Source organism: Hyaena hyaena, unplaced genomic scaffold (assembly GCF_003009895.1).
Source record: "Hyaena hyaena isolate Hyena2069 unplaced genomic scaffold, ASM300989v1 scaffold_967, whole genome shotgun sequence".
Taxonomy (NCBI): domain Eukaryota; kingdom Metazoa; phylum Chordata; class Mammalia; order Carnivora; family Hyaenidae; genus Hyaena; species Hyaena hyaena.
In genome coordinates this window covers 331546-345948 of record NW_024081608.1, presented here as the reverse complement: position 1 = coordinate 345948, position 14403 = coordinate 331546, and the positions used below count along the sequence as shown (strand labels likewise).

Genomic DNA, 14403 nt, shown 5'->3' with positions numbered 1-14403 from the left:
CTGTCAGCTTGAGAGGGCGCTACGGGCAAGGCACCCCAGGGACCACCTGCCTCCTCACCACTCCTGTCCCCGAGGGCAGCTTGCTCTTCTGACCTCTGACCGCACTGGCGCCTATGTAGATCTGGCTTCTGGTTCTGGGTCACAGTGGTTCCTGGTGTCTGTGGATGGTCATGACTTCATCAGGTCCACTGTGGGGCCGTGCATCGGTGATGTTCTCTCCGTGTCTTTTGGCAGACACCATGTGCATCTCTGCTAAATGAACCTGGGGTAAGGCCCCTGGGTCATTAGGGAGCACGTGACCCACAGGGGCCGCAGGCAGTTTTCCAGATGGGCCGAGTCGATGTATGCCGTGTTGGCTGCGTGGGACCCGGGGCGTGGGGTGTCATTCCCGGCAGCGTGCTGGCGGACGCGGGCCGGGTCTCTGGTGTAATGTGTCGCTGCTGTCGGCCTGCGAATCTGTGTGCCTCCGCATGCTCCCTGGCAGGGCAAGTACCTTTTTTTTGAAGTGTCTGCTAACATCCTTCTCCCCTTTTCTTGTTAACTGGGTTTTCTTTTTCTTAGTGGTTTGTTGGCACTCTTTATATGCTCTAGGGAAATCCGTAAAATACCTTTGTATGTTCTGTGGTTTGCTTGTCTTTCAATGAGCAGAAGCCCTGGGCCCTGAGGCCAACCAGTCACCTGTCTTTATCGTGGTTGGTGCTTAAGAAGCATTCTCCTTACCCCGGGTCGTCAGGGCGTCCTCCTTTATTTTCTTCTAGATGCTTAAGTGGTCTTCATATTTAGATGTACAGCGTGGAATAAGAGTTCTGTGTATTGTATGAGGTCAGGTAACCTCTTTGAACTGCAGATTTAGCCATATTGCCAAGAAAACAGGTCATACAGTTGGTAATCGATTACCCTGAAACCGGAGACTGGGCTCATGCGTGTCCACACCCACCCGCTGTCAGGTGTGTGCTCCTGGCTGTGGGGAGTGGCACCTAGGAGGCGCCTCTCAATTGGTTTCTTGATCTGTGGTGATGCCGATGACCCGTCGCTACCTCTTCCATTGCTTGGTTTTGGCAGCCGCGGTGTGAGGTTGTCTGTCCCCACTCGTGCGCCGAAGAATCCTTGTTCATCAAAGCCATGGTGCGCTGGGTGCCAGGTGCGAGGTTGAGCAAGGCGCCTGTGTCTTCGGAACTGGGGAGCTTTATGGCGCTGCCACACTCAGCCCTTCGCTGGGGCCTGCTGTCCGTCTTGGCCGTGAGCTGCTCACATCCACCGCCTGCCTCCTGCACGCTGTTTTCTGTGCGCGGTGCAGGCTTGTCGGCGTTTACACAGGGCGGCTCCTTTTCACGACCCTTTGAGGTAAAAACATCGGAAAGTAATTTAAACGCGTAATTTCTTTAGGCCCTCAAGAGTATCGAGTACCTGGAGGACGATGCCCAGAAACCTGAGGAGGAAGTGGTGCCGGGGTCGCCTGACGGCGATGGCCCAGGCTGGCGGGAGGAGCCGTCGCAGCTGGAGGAGTTAGCGGACTTTATGGAGCAGGTCTGGGTGCTCTCTTTCATGTGCTTCGACTCACGTCGTTTCCAGATGCCTAGACGTTTTCAGCGCTTGACCGTTTTGTGAGATTTTCCTTGGTCCCCATGACTAAGAACAAACCTTTCTGGATCTAGGTGGTGGTGGGGCTTGTGTAAGGACCTTCACCTTTTTGATTTGCTGCTAATAACCCTGTTCAAAACATGGTTTTTGAAACAGCTCACACCTATTGAAAAGTACGCCCTGAACTACCTGGAGTTATTCCACACGCCCATTGGCCCGGAGAAGGAGGGCAGCGGCGAGGTAAGCGGCAGCCTCCTGGTGCCATCGGACGAGGGCCTGGGCTTCAGAGGCAAAGTCAGCCGGAAGTAAGCGTGACTGGCCAGGAAGTGTAGGGATGAAAAGCTAACCTGCCAGTGTGGAAACAGACAAAAATGAAGTCTTGGAAAACCTCAGGGAACGCTTCCTATTCGATTGGAAGTAGCTTGATGCCTGGGGGGTCGGACGGCTGGGTGTTGGGGGCAGGGAGGGGTCCGGAGCCCCTGCAGCCAGAGAGGGGCTCGGCTGGTGACACGGCGAGCGCGGCCGCGGCGTGGGAGTCCCAGAGCCCCCGTGCGTGGTCTCCCCGCCAGGACGCTGTGCTGACTGCCGTGACGGAGTGGGAGGCGCGGAACGCCAGGGCCCAGCGGGAGCGGGAGGCGCGGGCGCTGCGGGAGCAGGACCACGAGCAGCTGCTCACCTACACGCGGGAGGACGCCTACAGCGCGGTACGCGGGGCGGGGCGGGGGGCGGGGCGCTGCACGAGCCTGGGCCCTTGGCTGCAGGTGTCTGCTTCACGTGGGCTTTTCTCCGAGTGCGGTCAGGGCGACGTCATCACCAACACGGGGTAGATAGTTGGTGGCCCGTGGCCGCATCTGAGACCACGTCACCCTGAGCCTGCCCCTCACCTGCAGGAGTACGTCTGTGAAGGTGCCGACGGGCAGATGGAGGTCATGCCGGTGAGTGCTGGTGCCCCCGTGTGTCGGGGCGGCCGCCTTCCTGGAGCTGCACGGCTCAGGCTATCCCTTCTGTGCACAGCTCTGGACACCGCCCACGCCACCCCAGGACGACAACGACATCTACGTGGACCCGGTCCTGTGTCTCACGTACGAAAGCACGCCCATCCCAGAGTCCAAGCTGCCTCCTGTGTACGTGAGGAAGGAGCGCAGGCGCCACCGCACGGACCCATCAGGTGCGCCCCATGGCCCCACTCACGGGTCTTGTTGCTTTGTGCTCGGAGCTGGCGAGGAGCCTTCACGGGAGGGTGGGTCTGTCTCAGCCCAGCGCCCCGCAGTGACCGGCCTCCCCCGCGGCCTCCCTCATTCCCTGCCCCTCGCTCGTGGAGGCGCGGTCTCCTGTCTACCGCCCGGCTGACGAAGGTGTCCGTGCAGCCACAGGCCGGAAGAAGAAGCAGCGGCACGGGGAGCCGGTCGTCCCTCCCCGCTCGCTGTTCGATCGCGCTGCGCCCGGCCTGCTGAAGATGCGACGGGAAGGGAAGGAGCAGAAGAAGAACATTCTGCTGAAGCAGCAGACGCAGTTTGCCAAGCCTCTGCCAACCTTTGCCAAACCGACGGCTGAGTCGGGCCCAGACAACCCCGAGTGGCTCATCAGCGAGGACTGGGCGCTGCTGCAGGTGAGCGTGGGGCCGTCCAGTCCACGTCCCGTCCCTGCGCTCCCTGGGAGAGTGCGTAAGGCTGCCGGGGCACTCGCTGACCCGTGCCACCTGAAACCTGCTCTAGGCCGTGAAGCAGCTCCTGGAACTGCCTCTGAACCTTACGATAGTGTCCCCGGCCCACACGCCCAACTGGGACCTTGTCAGCGACGTGGTCAACTCCTGCAGCCGCATCTACCGCTCTTCCAAGCAGTGCCGGAGCCGCTACGAGAATGTACTCATTCCGAGGGAGGAGGGCAAGGTGAGCCCCCCCGCCAATGCCTGCACAGCTCCAACCCCTGGCTCCGTGGAGCTTGGTGAGGGCAGAGGCCCGTGCTGTCCCTGGTCTGTACCCGCAGCACTGCTTTCATGGCCACCATCGTGCTGGCTGTGGTCCCACATGTGGAAAACTCTGTGCTGCCTGAGAGCGTGGCCTGCTTTTCTTTTCTCTTCCTTTCCTTTGCCAAGAAGGTGTTGGGTGAACTTGAGAGCCGTGGTCTGGCTCCGTGGACTTCCCTGGGAGAGCGTGTTCGCGCCTCCTCCGCTGCGCTATTGCCACACGCACAGCAGGTCCGCGGGCTGCCGGGGTGGTGGCACCGGCTCCAGACCTTGTCCTGCTCGCCGTGTGTCGCACATGCCGAACGCACAGCGTCAGGTACTCAGCGTCCGTCCGGAGAAGCTGGCCGTGGCGGCGGCCTGACCCCCCACCCCCGCCCTGAGAGCTGGCTCCGTGGACGAGCATCCGCCTGCGCTTGTTCCTCCAGCCGAACTAGTCTCTGTCTCTCGTCTGCTGTCTTCTCTGTTTCTCCTCTTGCCGCACACCCGTCGGCCTCCCTTCTAGAGAACGTCCTGAGGCCTGTGCACACGCTGACTGCACGGGGCAGATGCGGCAGAGGCCTGCGGGGTCCTCATATGAGGGGCAAAAATCTCTATTCTCTCCGTGTTTGTTTTCCCAGAGACATTCGTCTCTGGGCAGATGTTTGCTTGTTTGTTTGTTTGTTTATTTATCTATTAATTTTTTTTTAAAGATTCTTTTTTACATTTTACATCTATTAATTAATTTTTTTTTTAAATGTCTGAGAGAGAAAGAGAGAGAGACCGAGCCTGAGCAGGGGAGGGTCAGAGAGGGAGGGAGACACAGAATCTGAAACAGGCTCCAGGCTCTGAGCTGTCAGCACAGAGCCCGATGTGGGGCTCAAACCCATGAACCGTGAGGTCATGACCTGAGCTGAAGTCGGACACTTAACTGACTGAGCCACCCAGGCGCACCTTCTTTTTTTATTTAAGAACAAAAAAACCAAGCGTTCCTCATACCCACTGTGGTGGCTTCACCACAAGACTTCCCATAATCTCGTGTGTGGTCTGATGTGTCAGAAACGCTTCCAACAATGGCCACAGAGCTAACGCAGGAAATGCAGGACTGAAGCTTGGTCTTCCGTTGTCACATGTGAAGTTAATCTATAGGAAGAAACAAAACGTATCAGGTACGAAGGTGACATTCTGAGTGAACTGTAGGCAGCCGTGCAGAGGGCCACATGACAGAGCACTGACTCAACCTAGAGGTTGGCGCTTGTAGACGCGTGGTGGCGGTGCCACGTTGGGTGGAGCACGGTGGGAGCGGAGCCCCTTGACCGCCTGCCATGGCTGGGAGGTGTTGTCGTGATGTGCCTGGTCTGGAGCCTGCCCTGCCTCCCTGTGAGGCGCCGCGGGGGGTGCGTTCCCGCATCCGGAGCCTCCTGTGCCGGTCGTGTCCTGCTGGCTCTGCGCTCAGGCCGCCCTGCGTGACGTAATGGCGGCACCTAGACGGCACGCGGAGTCGCCCGTGCACTGCCTCCCCCGGCACAGTGCTCACTATGCAGCCACCTCGGTTCCCATCCCACACGCTGTGCATGACTCCCTGGAGCCCTGCTTGGTGTCATAGTAGGACACGGGAAGGGGGGAGATCGCCAGGCACAAACAGGGCTGGGAAGCCCCTGAGAACAGAGTCAGACACCTGCATACGACTCTCCTCTTCCTGAGGGGCAGCCACCCCTCGGTTCCCCCGCATCTGCTCGCCAGCAAGGGTGCACTGACCCCGCCTCACACGCTGTGCGGCTGCGGAAACCTTGCCCAGCGGTTGTCTGTCCCAGTGGAAGAGGAGTCCTCCCTCCACAGGGCCCCCACGAGCCGGCGTGTGCAGACGCAGGCGTGTGTGGACTCGCAGGTGGCGGTGCTGCCTCAGGAAGGAGGAGCTGTGTGCCATCCAGGAGGTCTAGCGCCAGGCCCCCGAGTCACCCCCATCCGACTGACGTGCTGCCCTCGATTTTGTCTCAGAGTAAGAACAACCGTCCCCTGCGCACAGGCCAGATGTATGCCCAGGACGAGAACGCCACGCACACCCAGCTGTACACGAGCCACTTCGACCTGATGAAGATGACCGCCGGGAAGAGGAGCCCTCCCATCAAGCCTCTGTATGTGCCCCAAGTCCCCCTTCCCGTGCCTCGCGATGGAGCCGGCGAGCGGCCTGCCGCTGGTGTCCTCCTCCCGCGGGTGGTAGCTCTTTGGTAACTGTCATCTCCTTTTCTGTGCTACAGGCTTGGCATGAATCCCTTTCAGAAAAACCCCAAGCACGCCTCCGTGTTGGCGGAAAGGTATTTCTGTACTTGTGACATGTTTTTCGCTATTTGATATTATTTTGTTTTCACATTCCCTTCAACTCAGTTCGGTCGGTGAATTGTGCAGACAGCACATTCAGGCTGGTTATCTCCAGCGACTGCCATGTGGCATTCTCGTGACAAGGGCATGTCTCCGCCTGCAGCCTGCAGGGTACACTGGCGGACGGGCAGGGCTGCGGAGAGCCTTTGTCCTCCCCCAGCTGTGCCCATCTCTAACATGGCGTACGTTGTGTTCTGCCTGAAAAGTACATCAGCATCGGGGTGAACGTACTTGCTTTTAAAGGGAGCAGAAGAGAATGAAGGATAGGATGGAAGGTGGCCAGGGAGACGCGCGGGTGTGAGCAGGCGGGTGCAGTGAGGCCGAGTCGGGTCTGAGTGCTGGGTGGGTGTTTCCCGCACGGTAGGTGGTTTACGGTGCGCGGGTGGGCAGTGTGTGTCTAGACGAAGCCTGGGTGCCCATGTGGCCCCAGCCTTCCTGCCTGCCCGAGCGAGGGTCTGCGGTGCACCACGGGCCCTGCCCCTCTTTACCCGTTGTCAGCGTGGCCCCCGGAGCCGGGCCACCTCCCCTGAGACTCCCGGTGGCCCATGCTGACCGCTCCGAGGGTCTGGCCTCCGCAGGATGCCCCCTGCATCTGGCCACTGCCTGGGACGGTTTTCCTGAGTCTGTGGCTCGTGCCTGGGCCCCCCTTGCACACCACCTTTCCCTCCTTGCCGACGGCCATGCTGTGGTCCTCTGTTTCTTCCTGGTGCGTCCCGTCTTCGCCTTCTGTACTTGAGTTGCGTAGCGTCCGTGTGTCTGGACGTAGGAGTTCTGAGGTCTGGGTGACAGAGCAGGCACACGGTACGTGTTTGTAGATTAAATTAATGGGTTATTACCCGCACCTGGCCATTTATCGCCAGGCAGTGTGCCCAGCACTGTGCTGGGCCCAGCGGTCCCGCGGGGAGCAGGACGGGACACGTTCTCATCCTCTTGGGTGTCACCTGCGGGACACAAACTCAGGCCGGTTTTACAGAGGCGGAAGGTCCCTCCCGCAGGTGCATGGAATGGCCTGACGGAGGAACCAGGGTGCAGCTGCTGGATGTCGCCCCGGCACGAGGGGACCTGTCGTGGGGGCAGGCATGCGGGGCTGAGGGAGACGGGTTACAAGGCAGGTCCGTAGGATGAGCACGGGGGGTCCTAAGTGACACCTCTGAGGTAGGGGTGCAGGCCAGCGGGAGGCGGCACTTCGGGGGCACCAACGTGGACAGGGCTGCTCAGCATGAAAGCGCAGCTGGGGTGAGGTGAGCGCCAGCCTGGGCATCTTGGGGGCTCCTGTTAGTTTCCGTGTCTGGCTCAGATCAGAGGGACGGGTCCTGTGTAGACAGGAGTGAGAGGAGAGGAGAGACAGCACGTGGGTCCGCAGCTGGGTGGCCTCTGGGAGTCTTGTGGTGGCAGCCGAGGGTGAGGGTCCACGAGGAATGGGGGCCAGACTGGCGACCGAGTGGGAGGAAGATCCGTGGGGCCCGGCTAGCGGCTGCTGTCTGTGGAGACACTTGGGCCCCGCCTGGAGCTGGCTGACCCAGGGAGCCTGGTGTGCGGGAGGGACCGCCAGCAGAGGAAGGTTAGGATGGTCATGTAAGAGCAGGGGCAGGGCGGTGGGATCAGGTGAGAAGCCCCGAGCCCACTGGGATGAGTGTTGGGGCGGTGGGAGCTGACGTGCAAGGGCACCGAGCCGGTCGGCATGGCCTGGGCCCTGTGTGGGGGAGGCCCAGAAACGGGGAGGGTGTGCACGAGGTTCTAAGCAAGGCCAGATTCCCTGTGATAGGAGGCCTCGAGGAGGTGGGTAGGGGATAGTAGCTGGGGGGGTCCCCAGCAGCAAGGGCTAGGGGACGGGGGGGCTGGGGACGGGCACCCCACCCCCCTGACAGGCTTTGCAGGTCAGCCTGGTGCCATGGGAGGCTGGCGGGGGGTGTCGGTGCCGCTGGGCCCTGACATAGTTGCAGGAGGCTGGAGGGGTGTGTCGGTGCCGCTGGGCTCTGACGTAGTTGCGGACATGGGGCTGTCTGGACGGCTGGGGTGGGGCCTGGGGACACAGAGCTACTGACGGCTCTGCTGCGGGGAGCGGGGAGGCCCAGCCTGGGGCGCGCACGCACGTTTCAGGCCCTTCGTGTCTGGGCGGTGTACTGGGTGCCGCTGTGGTAGACTAGACCTGCCTCCTGGAAGGTTCTCTGCCGAAAGGAATGGAGACGTGGTCTCGGAGGACTGGCGCAGCTGGTTTGTCTCAAGCGAGGGGGCTTGACGGGAGCTGCCTCCTAGCACCCCAGCAGCCTGGGCAGTGAGTGCTCTGGGTTCCTGAGTGCTCGGCTCCTTGGCTCCCCCCGAGCACGTCCGTTTATTTCCCGTCTCTGCTGTTGTCTTCCAGTGGCATCAACTACGACAAACCACTGCCTCCCATCCAGGTGGCGTCTCTCCGGGCAGAGCGCATCGCCAAAGAGAAGAAGGTATGGGCTCCGGGGACCCTGGGCAGGGCCGGGCTGGGGGCATGGGGGACATGGGGAGAGGGCCCGTCCCCACGGCTCCTCTCCTCTCTGCCTCTACAGGCACTGGCCGATCAGCAGAAGGCGCAGCAGCCGCCTGTGGCGCAGCCCCCACCGCCCCCACCGCAGCCACAGCCCCCGCCGCCCCAGCAGCCACCTCCCCCTCTGCCCCAGCCCCAGGCGGCAGGTGCCCAGCAGCCCCCGGGACCACCCGCTGTCCAGCCACAGGCCCAGGCGCAGCCCCAGGCACAGCCCGCACAGCCCCCGCCGAAGGTGCCCCCGGCCATCACGACAGTGGGCAGCGCCGCCGTGCTGGTGAGGAGACGCCTCTCCCCAGAGACGTGCTTGTTGTGGGGGGGTCCGTGCAGACGCAGGCACGGCTTCCTCGGAGGAGCCGGAAGGCCCAGCCTTGCCCTGGCGGGCACGTGCATTCGCAGGGACGCCCTCAGCCTCACCCTGCCCACAGGGGCTCTGTGGGCAGGGCACCGGGGCGAGTGAGGCGCTGCTGTGACGTCAGCCCACAGAGGCACAGGGACTGCTGGTGCCTCCGTGCCGATGCGTGTGTCCCTGCACATGTGTGCACAAGTCTTCGGTGCCCCTTAGGGACGGGGATACAGTGGATGTACAGGAAAGGTAAAGAAAGGTAGACTTGTGACCCCACACACCATGTGCTGCTGCTGTTGTGCCCTGGTGTGCTCCTCGCCGTGGGTGCCCGTGTGGCCTGCACTGGATTCACGTGTGAGGAGAGTGCCTGGGCCTGCATGGGAGGTGCCACTGCCAGGCATGGGGGTCATGGGTCCTCATCTGCAGCTGCGTCTGCTGCGGTGGGGTTGTTGCATGGCCTACACAGCCTTGTCCCTCGGTCAGAAAGGGTGCTCGCTCCCAGAGTCCCTGCTGCTGTGGCCCCAAGGGCACAGTGGTGGGTGGTCTGGGAGGGAGTGCGCAGCCCACGAGACGGCAGTCTGTGGAGAGACAGTGGGTGGCAGCCAGCACGGAATCTTGGGCTTGGCGATCTTGGGGGTCAGGACGACCAGTGTGGCTGGGGCCCCGGAGGGAACTAGGCAGGTGCTTGGATGTGGTTCTGATGTAGTGGAAACGCTTGGAGGCTTCATGTTAGGGAAGAGCTTGTCCTGAAATTCAGATGTTTCTGTTTTCAGCAGGCGGGAGCCATTAAAACCTCCGTCACGGGGACGAGCATGCCCACGGGTAAGAAGCTGGAGGCGGCCCCGTGAGCTTCCCAGCCTCCCCGTGCTCCTGCCTCACAGCTCTCTCCTCACAGGCACAGTGAGTGGCAACGTCATTGTGAACACCATCGCGGGAGTCCCTGCTGCCACCTTCCAGTCGATTAACAAGCGCCTTGCTTCCCCCGTGGCGCCGGGAGCCTTGACGGTGAGTTGTCCCTGCTTATTGGCACCTTTGGTGGCGCATAGGACTTAGGAGCCTATGGAACTTGTTTGTATTTATGTATCTATTGTTTTAAAGTAATCCCTACACCCAACATGGGGCTTGAACTCACAACCCCAAGGTCAGGGATCATACAGTACCAATTGCCAGTCAGCGCCCCAAAATTTGTTTGCTTTTTATTTTTTATTATTTATTTATTTAAGTTTTTTTTTTTTTAATGTTTTATTTATTTTTGAGAGAGAGACAGTGTGAGCAGGGGAGGGGCAGAGAGAGAGGAAGACACAGAATCCGAAACAGGCTCCAGGCTCTGAGCTGGCAGTCAGCACAGAGCCCAACGTGGGGCCCGAACCCACGAACCGCGAGATCATGACCTGAGCGAAAGTCGGACGCTCAACCGACTAAGCCACCCAGGCGCCCCAAAAAAATTTTATTATTTTTTTTATTTTTAAGAGAGAGAGAGACAGACAGCATGAGCAGGGGAGGGTCAGAGAGAGAGGGAGATACAGAATCTGAAACAGGCTCCAGGCTCTGAGCTGGCTGTCAGCACAGAGCCCGATGCGGGGCTTGAACCCACGAACCGTGAGATCATGACCTGAGCTGAAGTCGGATGCTTAACCGACTGAGCCACCCAGGCGCCCCCCCCAGCTGTTTGCTTTTTAAAGAAATATCCCAGCTGCTCAGAAAGTACTGACACAGCCTCAGTTTCCTAAATTGATGTGAATGTTCAGGGATGGTGTCCACAGTGTGCTTGCCAAGGGGCGTGTATTGAACCTGAAGCGATTGTAGGGGGCAAAAGGCAGGTTGTGAGGCCATGTTGCCAACTCCACTGACGGGGCGCCTGGTGTACCCTGACAGATTTGCTTGTGGGGGATGTGGGGCCACAGAGATGGCCGCTCTCTGGGGAACCGTACGGGCGGGCGTGCAAGGGCCAGGTGGGTGCGGAGGGCAGCAGGGGTGGTCAGCTCACAGAGCGGCCAGACCTGTGCGTGGGAAGCAGGCAGAGGGAAGGCTGTGGCACCGTGAGACCCCCCTGAGCACAGAACTGGGGGGACCTTGCACTCGAGACACACACCGAGTCCGGCTACCTCCTTACCTTTGGTGTTTCAACATAAATGACAAACATAAACAAGACTCAGGAGATTCAGTTTATGTCTCCGTTTCTGGCTTAGTCACAAATCTGAAGACAGCGCGTGCCCTGCATGAGCGGCGCTCTGACCAGTAAGTAGAACGTTGTTCCTCTTGGTTTTGAAAGTGTGTCCTACGAAAGGTTTTGTTGGAGTGAACAAGACAGCGCACGTTGGCAGGTTAGAGACGCAGTTCCATGGAATCGGACAGAGTCCAGAAAGAGACCCGAATGCGTGTGGTTTCCGTGGAGTGCGCCAGAGGAGCGCAGCAAGAAAGCCTGGTCTTCTCAACAAGTGGTGCCAGAGGCCCGGGTAGTCCCGGGTGAGACTGTGAGCCCCGGCCCACGCTGAGCGCGAGGAGTCACCTGAGATGATCGTACACACGAACGTAAAACCCAAAACCGAAGGAGCCGTACGCTGAAATCCTGGGAGACCGTCTTTGCTCCCTTGCTTTAGACAGAAGTTGAAAGTTAGTCTTCATCGAAGTTAACATAGCCGCTTGAAAAGTATTAAGGAAGTGGAAAGCTTGGGAAATCTTTGTGGGGCACGTGTGATGAAGTCTGGTTTGTAGATTGAAGGAAGAGGACGGCTGCAGACCGCAGACGCCGCGCCCTGGTCGATCAGTCATCTCCCCGAAGCAGCAGCAGGAATGGCAGACTTGCAGAGATGCTGTGCGTTGCTGCTCCTCTGGGAAGAGCCGCTGAAGAGCACGTTGTGGGGAGGGGTGCTAGCCCGCGGCTCCGAGCGCCACTTTACAAACCAGCCCGCCGCTCACCTAGAGCTCGCGCTGCTGACGGCAGAGGCTACGCATCACATGGGAGGTTGGCCTGCCCGTGGCCGCGCACTTCCACACTTAGGATTTCCCCTGGGAAAGCGAGGGCGCGCTTGTGCATGACAACCTGAGTGTGAGCGTGTGCAGCGGCGTTGTTCGTTGTCACTCATGGAGGAAGCGACCCGAGGTCCTTCAGCTGGTGAATGCACGGGAGGCCCCTGGCGCGGCAGCTCCATCTGGGAACACCCTGCCGTGTCAGGTGGGCTTCTGGCCCGTGACGAGGCTCGCCAGTGAGCAAGCGGCGCTTCAGAAGGCCTTGCCTGCTGCGTGATCCCGTGGAAATAGCGTGGAGAAGGCAGAATCGTAAGTCAGGAGATGTATGTCCTATACCTGGACTGTGGCAGCTACCTGGCCGTACACACGTGTGAACACTCCTAGAGCTGTGTGCCGGAAATGGGTGGACTGTCCTGTCTGTAAATGACAGTTTAACGAATCTTGCTTAAAATGAGAGTATTCTGTACCACAGCACAAATGAAAAGCGTTTCTAGCATGTGATTTAGGGTTGTTTCATTTATTTTTCTTTATACTTTGCAGTATAGCACTTTTGATTCTGCGTTTTAATAAATAACAGAAGCCAGTAGTTGGGTGTGTGGCATCAGGCACGTTCTGTATGACCGATGGCATTCCTGGTGTGAGGCTGGGACACCCAGATCATTGCACTTGATGTTCCATTTTCAAAAAGACCTATTTTTACGTGTGATGTATTTGGGAGATAAAGTAATTCATCCATGATATACTTTTTAGTAGCCCTTAGAGACAAGATACTCTTCCTGGCGGCGCGGGACTAGAAACGGGCGTCCCACACAGCGCGCCTTCCCAGGGCTCCGAGAGTCCTGCAGCAGGGCCACGCAAGAGGAGCAGGCGACGGGGAGGGCTGTCCGAGCTTCCAGAGGACAGGACGGCGTTATCCACACACGTGGCCCTCAGCACGGGAAGGCGTGCACAAGGCACGGCGTGCGGTTCCGTTCAGAGAGGCACAAATACTCGCACGGCCAGTGGCTCCCACTCCCGCCAGGGGGCCGTGCCGCAGCTGTGTGCCCTCGGCACGACATCGAGGCTCGCTGCTCTCGGTGTATGTGTCCGGCGGAAGGATGTGGATTCGTTCACCAGGCAGCTGGGAGCCCTCAGACGTGCCTGAGCAGAGACGTGCACTAAGACAGTTCGCGTGATGTGTGTCGTAGACTGGGTTTCGAGAAGACCAGGGCAGAGGGAAAACCACCTCAGAAGTCCAGGAACGGACTTGGGTTTCTGGAAACGAGGTGAGGTGAGGTATTTATACTATTCTCTTAGTGAAATGCATTAAAACCATTGGATAAAGAAGCTTCATATCTTTTAAAGGATAATCTTCAGGACCAAGTCTAAGGGAAGAAGAAACTCAGAAACTGTGCTGAGTGATGTCTGCCTCGCACTACCTCTTACCTTGTCGTTGGACAGGGGACTCCAGTGCGAGCCCAAGGTTCGCTCACCCCTGGAGAGTCTGAACGGGGCTGCAGATGCCGGGAGCCTGACGGCTATTCCCAAGGGGCACGGCTGAGCCTTCTAGAAGCGGGACCCAGCTGCTCTCCGCCCTCGTGCTGACCCAGGGCAAGGCGGGGCCCCTCCTTCCAGAGTTGTAGCCACAAGTCTGCTTTGTGTCAGCAGCGGGGTGTTGGTAGAGTTTTGGGGAGCCAAAACTGTACATGCAGATTTTCAACTCTGAGGGGGCTTTGGCACCTGTAGCCTCCACACTGCTCAGAAGTTGACCGCAGAGAACTGGAAATGAGAAATATGGTTACAGAATTGACCAAAAAATCCTCTGGTAATGCGTTACAGTGTGTTTACACACAATTGAGAGAATTAGCTGGAACGTGAGTCAGAAGACCCCCCCCCCCCCACCAATGCAGCGTGGGGGCCACAGTAGGGAGTGCACAGAAGAGAGCGCGTGAGGCCGCAGAAGACCGACTGGGAGCGTGTGGTTCATCAGAGTCCGGATACGGAGGAGGACGGGCAGAGGCAGTGTTTGAGGACGTGAGTTTTCCAGAGCTGTGCGATGGCACTGGCCCGTGTACACAGAAGTCCCCGCCGGTCCTGACCCAGGACCATGGGAGGAACCCGGTCCTGGGATGCTGCCCCCGGACGTGCAGTTTTCTTCTCGGTGGCCGGGAGCTGGTGGGACGACACAGGTGCCCTAATGACAGACGGTGACCACCGCCCCTGGTGTTCTGTCTCTTCTGAAAAGACTTGTAAGAACGCGGGTGAAGTGGCATTCTCAGACAAAAACGAGAGGGGTACCGGCAGGTGGCCCTCGTTGAATGAAGCACGCTTCGGAGGGAAGGAGGCTGTTAGCAGATGGAAGGTCTGAGAAACGAGGTGGATGCTGACCTGACAGCAGCAGCGACTCCCCGTGGGGCCGAAGCGGGAACCGTGCACGGGGACAGCAGCATGAGTTAGCCAAGGACCGAGGTGCCGAAACGCCCTGGAATCCCTCGTTCAAGAGGAGCATGAGCGCGACGCTGTTGAGGAGACTGTGAAGAGTGTTCGTGGTGTGATTTTAGATGAGCCTCAGAAGAACGAAGAGCGTGACTTCAGGCTCAGGGGGAGAGACGAGACGCGTAGAGCCAGACAGTTGACTGGGAAGCACAGAGCGCCGTTCCGGGTCTGCGCGGGGGGGGGGGGGGGGGGGGG

General features: G+C 59.4%; 1 protein-coding gene across 8 annotated transcripts in view; it reads left to right on the top strand.

Annotated features, from left to right (window-relative positions):
• Positions 1-14403, top strand: part of EP400 (E1A binding protein p400) — a 98890-nt gene that overhangs the window by 69372 nt on the left and 15115 nt on the right. For 6 of the 8 annotated variants that reach the window (XM_039221295.1, XM_039221297.1, XM_039221300.1 and 3 more), the window contains 13 exons: positions 1387-1527; positions 1738-1821; positions 2151-2285; positions 2472-2516; positions 2596-2749; positions 2949-3190; positions 3297-3470; positions 5522-5658; positions 5782-5838; positions 8265-8343; positions 8443-8694; positions 9537-9585; positions 9659-9768. In XM_039221295.1, coding sequence (XP_039077226.1) covers positions 1387-1527; positions 1738-1821; positions 2151-2285; positions 2472-2516; positions 2596-2749; positions 2949-3190; positions 3297-3470; positions 5522-5658; positions 5782-5838; positions 8265-8343; positions 8443-8694; positions 9537-9585; positions 9659-9768 — 1659 coding nt within the window. The remainder of the gene's footprint in view (positions 1-1386; positions 1528-1737; positions 1822-2150; positions 2286-2471; positions 2517-2595; positions 2750-2948; positions 3191-3296; positions 3471-5521; positions 5659-5781; positions 5839-8264; positions 8344-8442; positions 8695-9536; positions 9586-9658; positions 9769-14403) is intronic. The other 2 variants (XM_039221299.1, XM_039221298.1) reach the window with 1 other exon arrangement.